The 5,642-nt window shown below is 44.9% G+C and overlaps 1 protein-coding gene across 1 annotated transcript; it reads right to left on the bottom strand.

The window, feature by feature from the left end:
* Positions 1 to 1,877: 1,877 nt before the first annotated feature.
* Positions 1,878 to 5,058, bottom strand: PSCA (prostate stem cell antigen). The gene is made up of 3 exons (XM_010227875.2): positions 5,007 to 5,058; positions 3,305 to 3,409; positions 1,878 to 2,293 (listed from the first exon to the last, which is right to left on the bottom strand). Exons 1-3 carry the CDS (start codon positions 5,056 to 5,058, stop codon positions 2,082 to 2,084), a joined length of 369 nt encoding a protein of 122 aa, XP_010226177.2. The 3' UTR covers positions 1,878 to 2,081.
* Positions 5,059 to 5,642: the final 584 nt, after the last annotated feature.

The raw sequence follows: 5,642 nt of genomic DNA, 5'->3' as shown, positions 1-5,642 counted from the left end.
CCAGCCCTGGTTCTGACCCACAGCTGAGTCATCTCTCCATTTCAGTTTTCCACCTCCTAACCCTTCCCAGAATTTGAAGGGATGTTTTTGAGTTTGCTTGCCAGTGACCTGAATGGGCAGTGTAGTGTTAGGCTATTGCAAGTACTATGCTCTTCATGCACCGAGTGACTGCAGTGCCACAGGTCCATCCACACCATGCACATCAGGGACTTTCTGCTATGCTCTTCTCTCTGCCTATCCCAGTAATGGCCTCTTGCAATTGCATCTTCTCTAGGCTAAACTATCTAATCTTTCCCCACCTCACTGCATGCAAAAACTTCTATATCTACATCTAGATCAAGAGAGGGGAAAATAAGGCCTATATCTCAAAGCCTCAATACCAGGTACATTCAACCCACCTGTAGACTCCTCTCACTTGGAAGGAGGAACTAGCCCTTTGGCCCATAGGTCTAGATATTGGCTAACATGTTTTGGCCATTCCCGAACAGTTAAGCTCCCAGTTTCCCAATAGGGTCATTGTAACCAACCTACCTGTTGGGAATGGTCGCTAGATGTGCTAGTACCTACCTGCCTGGCAAATGGTTGAGAAAGTAGGTCCAGAGCAGTAGTGTGTCAGGAAACTTCTTACATCACAAGAATATAGTTGACAGAGCTCCCATTGCTCAGCACTGTCTGATTTAATAGTATAGACATAATCATAAGCCCTTATTTTGGGGAGTTCTATCATAATGTGCCCTCATTATACCCATGAGAGGTAATAGTGTACACATCCCTGTCCCTTTAGCTAAGGACATGTTGTCCATAGACTGTCAACCTGGTGAAGATCTCAGAGCTTGGAGGAGACTCCTGCTTGATATTTGGCCTCTTCTTGCCCTTTTAAACATGAATGTGGGCAGAGTCTTCTAGGTCTGAACCTGAGAACAAGGTGGGAGAGGAGGAAGAGAGGACTTCTACAAATGTCAACATATGGGAAAGTGGGCCAGAAGGCTTAGTTTCAAAGAAAGGATGGGTAGTATGACCTTCCACTAGGTGAGCATCAGTCTTGGGCTGAAAGGGCACAGACAGAATCATTTGTGAGAAAGAAAGTGAAGCAGCAGCAAAGTATGCTGGTGGTAAGTACTAAGAAGCACTACCATAGTATCTGCTGCTATTTGAAAGAACAGAGCTGACCTGCCAGCCAACCGAGCTCAGTTCCTAGCCTCTGGCTGCACACTTCTCAACCTTCTTTGGATTTGTCATGCAGAACACTACCCTGCCTAATGGGATCACAGTGTAGGGGAAGAACTCTTATTTTTGACCGTTGCTGGCCTGGGTGGCTGTGTTCCCATGAAGGAGCACAACACAACACCACAATCCTTCTGCCATGTCTCATGTTCAAGGTGTACTAGATTTGCAGAGCCTGGACTGGAGAGGTCAGTCCAGGCAGCTCGTCCTCCATGCATAAAGTGATTGTGCCGTGAGGGGTACAATGTCATGAGTCCTCCCTTTCAATGACTGAGACTCAACAGGCTTGCTAGAGCCAGAATATATTGCCTCCAGGGTCCCATATCCTCCCTCTGCCAATAACCAGACTGGCTGCGTATGAATTGGTTCATTCTGGATTGCCCTCTGGGGGGACCCCTTCCCCAAATGCTGCAATCAGCAGCTCACTAATGCCTTGTGTCCCAAATATTTACATGCTTTTTATGCTCCGCAATAGCGGATGGAGTCATTACCCTCTGACATTTGATTGACTTCTCCCAGATTGTGATGCAAGGCCTTGTCCCATGGCTGTGGATCCCCATGTGGGGACTGACCTTTGACCACATGTGCAACATACACACCTGGGGATGAGTCAGGTTGTAGGAAGTTAGTTATATACAGGCAACATACACGCATTTAATTCAGCAATTAATGTATTAGTTTTTAGGCATATAACACATACATAGAGAAATAAAATAACAGTCACAAAGACGCTATCATAAGACAAAGATCTGCCCTCATCTTGTGTGCCCAAGACAATACATTGCTCCAGGCTACAGTTTCTGCTGTAACAGAAGGGCTCCAAGGTTTTCTATGGCCATGGGAGTCTCTTCTGCTTCTCACAGTCTGTTGTCCAGGAAGGTCCAGAGCATGCTGCCTGATATCACAGCTGCCATCCCATAGCTGCACCTCACACTGCTCACTGCATTGACATTGCAGAGGTCACTGCTGCAGCAGGAGATATTCCTGCTCCCCACGGTGAGGTCTTGATAAGATACCTCACATGACGAAGCACAGCCTTTACTGATGACGTTGAAGAGCTTCAGGATTCCTGGAAGGAAGGTAGGACCATTACTCCAAGGCCTCAATGCAATGTTATCCAATCCAATGCTCACAGAATGGAGTTATGAAATGCTATTCCTTACTGAGGTCGCTCCAGGGAAAATAGGAATGTTTCCAAGCAGTTGCTTAACTGTTGCATATTGAATTTTGAGTAACAGTTTGTCACGGAATGAAGGGATCCAGTCCCTCAGTGCTTGTTTAGGCCAGTATATTCACAGTTCTAGTCAATTTCTAGGACAGCATCAACTAACGGTAATGATAATAATATATCTAATAATTAAAATCACCATTAACTGCCCTGTGTGGGATCCTATGCTAGTTCATGAGAAGGAGCAAGAATGAGAGCAAATCTTTGCTGCTATCTTATATGTCTTTTTTTTTTTGCACAGAGCCATCTTATCACCCAGGACTGGATGTACAGAAACACAATTATCCTCATTCCACAGAAAAAAAGTTACTGTTTGGTTTCTTTCTGAGAGGCCTTTTTTTTGATGTTTGTTGTTTTATTGTTGTCTGTTGCTAGACATGGCTGCTGGTCAGGTTAAGGTAGGTCTCATGATTATTTCACGGGATTCGCTGGTCTTTCCCAATTTAATCAGGGCACCAATTCTTTGACATGCACAGATTTACTGCACAGGGCCAGCAAGTTGTAAGATGTGTTGGCTCTCCTCCTTGGAAAAGCATGACCTTGAGTCAGCTTGTCCATTGAATGCCCCTAGAGTCAGCTCCGTCACTGAATTCTCCTTCTAAACCCATGGCCAGATTTTACCAGACTCAGCCGCTCATATCAGTTAACACTATGTCTGGCTGTCACCGTCAGCCAAGTTGCCCTGAGAGAAATGCTGCACTCACTTTAACCCATATTTCTGTCTTTACAGAAGTACCAGCTCAGCTATTGTCCTTGCAAGTAAAACCTTGGGTGTTATGGAAGAGAAATGAGCCTATTTTTGTGTAAGTAAGAGACATTGCCTAGACATCGCCTATCCACACCTTGCCTTACCAATAACATCGGTCCTGCACATTTCTGAATCCTTACAGTCCACAGACGTCTTACAGTTGGCATTGTTGACCTGTGCTGTGCAGCTGTAACATTTAAAAGAAGAACCTGCAAGAGGGCAAGAGAAGATACAGGGTAAATCCAACTGGAGCTCAGTGGCGACCCAAGACATCTCAAAACCCCTGGTCTTTCCATTTTCAGTGAAGAAGGATGCATATCTCTTATGAGAGATGCACAATTTTTACAAGTACCAGAGTTCTTTCAGATTTAGGTTGTGCAATGAGGAAGCAAGGACCACACTCTTCCCTTGCTCCGATTTGAGAGCTATCCGCCTGGCTCAATACTATTCCTGCTGGATAAGGATTTTTTAGACCCACCCATTTCTTTGTGAACTCAGAAGGGATGGACGTATGCAGTCACCAAAAGAATGCATTGATATTAACATCCATAATGTTGTTAAGTATATCAAACGAAGGCTGGGATGCCAGCACAGGCACTGCAGCTTACATGTCCTGATGAAAAATAGTCCCTCAAGGAGAGCAAACATGGTGCAATTCCCTTTTCCTATTACCTACTCATGTCCCAGGGCATCACTGGAGCCTCACATCCCTGAAAAATGTTTAGGAAAGTGTGTATGAATGTGTGTATGCATTTTAACCCACTGACCATCAGGCTTATCTCATCACTCCCTTGGACCCAAAACCCTAGTGCCTAAAATCCATTTTTTTTTCCACATAGACAAGCCATAACTAGAAGCTGTAATGTTACTGGGTGCAGGAGTAAGAAGGGATTTGAACCACTTGGTCTCTCTCCCCCTGGGACATTTTGTTTTACACAGTAGACTGGCGTAGCCACAGAGGCAATAAGCAAGCCCCCAGTTTGTTGATACAGAAGCATTCTGCTCCCTTGAATATCTGACTTCCAATGCAACACAAGTCAAATTTCAACAAATCCTGCTGATGGACAGCTAGAGCATTTGCTGGTATCTTGCAAAGGAGAGAATCTGGTCAGGATTGTAGAAGCCCCTCCTCATCTTATTCCTTAAATACCCTCTGCTCTTTGAGATAATTTCTACTCAGGTCTGGGTCTTCTGCCCTCCAGTTATTTGGGAGAGTTGCTTTTAAACAGTGTTTTCCCAATCATACAAAAGAGACTTTTGCAACAGATTTGCACAGTCCAAATTCTACCTGTTCAATCTAGAAAATCACAGTCACAGAGCTCGCCCTACTTCCTTTCCTTTTAGAAAGCAGATAAACTTTGCAAACTGAGAGGCCAGTATTGAAATGAGGAATCAAAAAATATGCCAGAGAAAAACTTGCCTTTGCAGAAATATTAAAATGAGCCCTTTTGTTAGCCTAGGAAGAAAAAAAATGATCCTTCCCTCCCCTCTTATTATAAAATTGTCTTTTTTCTTTTTTTTTAAGGACTTATCCAGGACTTTTCCAGGAGTATATTTCCTGGAATTTGCTCTCCCAGTGCTAGTATCATGTCATGAGCACAGTGACGCTACCCATTTTTCCATCCAACCTCCCCATTTTTCCAGACCTCCCTCATCAGAAAGTGAACATGGCATATGCATATATATATATATACAACAACTGCCTCAGAATTTCTTCCTTCACTGCAATATCCCCTAGCTGATTTTTCTTCCCAGCAGAGCACATTACTGGAGAAGACGTGGGGCAGACTGTCCATGTCATCTTACCTGAGTCCAGGCATACGGCTGCTCCCACCAGGAGGACGAGCAAAGCCTTCATTTTACGATGTCCTCTCTCACACAGGGTACAAGTTGCCTCCTTTCAGGGCACGTTATATAGTGCAGGAGGCAGCAACCATGCACGCCTGGAAGGTTTTCCCTGCCAAGGCACCTGAGCGAGGTTGCACATTGGACCAAGGGAGGGGCTGATCCATGATGCTGATGCTTGTGCTATGGGCCTCTCCTATCTGATTGTCATTCTCCATGGCTGAGCTGCCAGCAGCCCCCTGGCCCTGCCTTTCCTCCTGCCCTCCAGCAAAGTGTTCACGCAACTGGAAAAAAAAAAAAGGACAAATTCTTCAGGACAGGAACAAAGCTGGCCTCGTGTGTCTGCCCAGGGCTGCGGTTGTACCCTGTGAACAGAGTTCTCCACCCCACCTTGCTACTCTGAGAAGGGCTGTTGTGTTTAAATCAAGCATAAATGTTCTTTAATAAACACCTCCAGCTATTTTACCTACGTGTCTGTCTTGTGGCATGTGGCAGTAAGGTATGTGAGCAAACAGCAGTGTGTAGACTTCATCTGGAGGTCCACGTGCTCCTGTGCATTCATTTATGTATTTTCTCTGTGGTGTAGTAAAATACGAT

Source organism: Tinamus guttatus, unplaced genomic scaffold (genome assembly GCF_059628265.1).
Source record: "Tinamus guttatus ecotype Peru unplaced genomic scaffold, ASM5962826v1 Tinamus_guttatus_pri_ptg000032l, whole genome shotgun sequence".
Taxonomy (NCBI): Eukaryota; Metazoa; Chordata; class Aves; order Tinamiformes; family Tinamidae; genus Tinamus; species Tinamus guttatus.
The sequence above is the reverse complement of the archived record's forward strand: the minus strand, read 5'-3'. Positions and strand labels throughout refer to the sequence as shown.

Coding starts and splice junctions, on each gene's coding strand:
- PSCA (XM_010227875.2), bottom strand. CDS start 5,058: ATGAAGGCTTTGCTCGTCCTCCTGGTGGGAGCAGCCGTATGCCTGGAC. Junction 3,410..5,006: donor AGCCGTATGCCTGGACTCAG/GTAAGATGACAT, acceptor GCCCTCTTGCAG/GTTCTTCTTTTAAATGTTAC. Junction 2,294..3,304: donor GTGCAGGACCGATGTTATTG/GTAAGGCAAGGT, acceptor CCTTCCTTCCAG/GAATCCTGAAGCTCTTCAAC.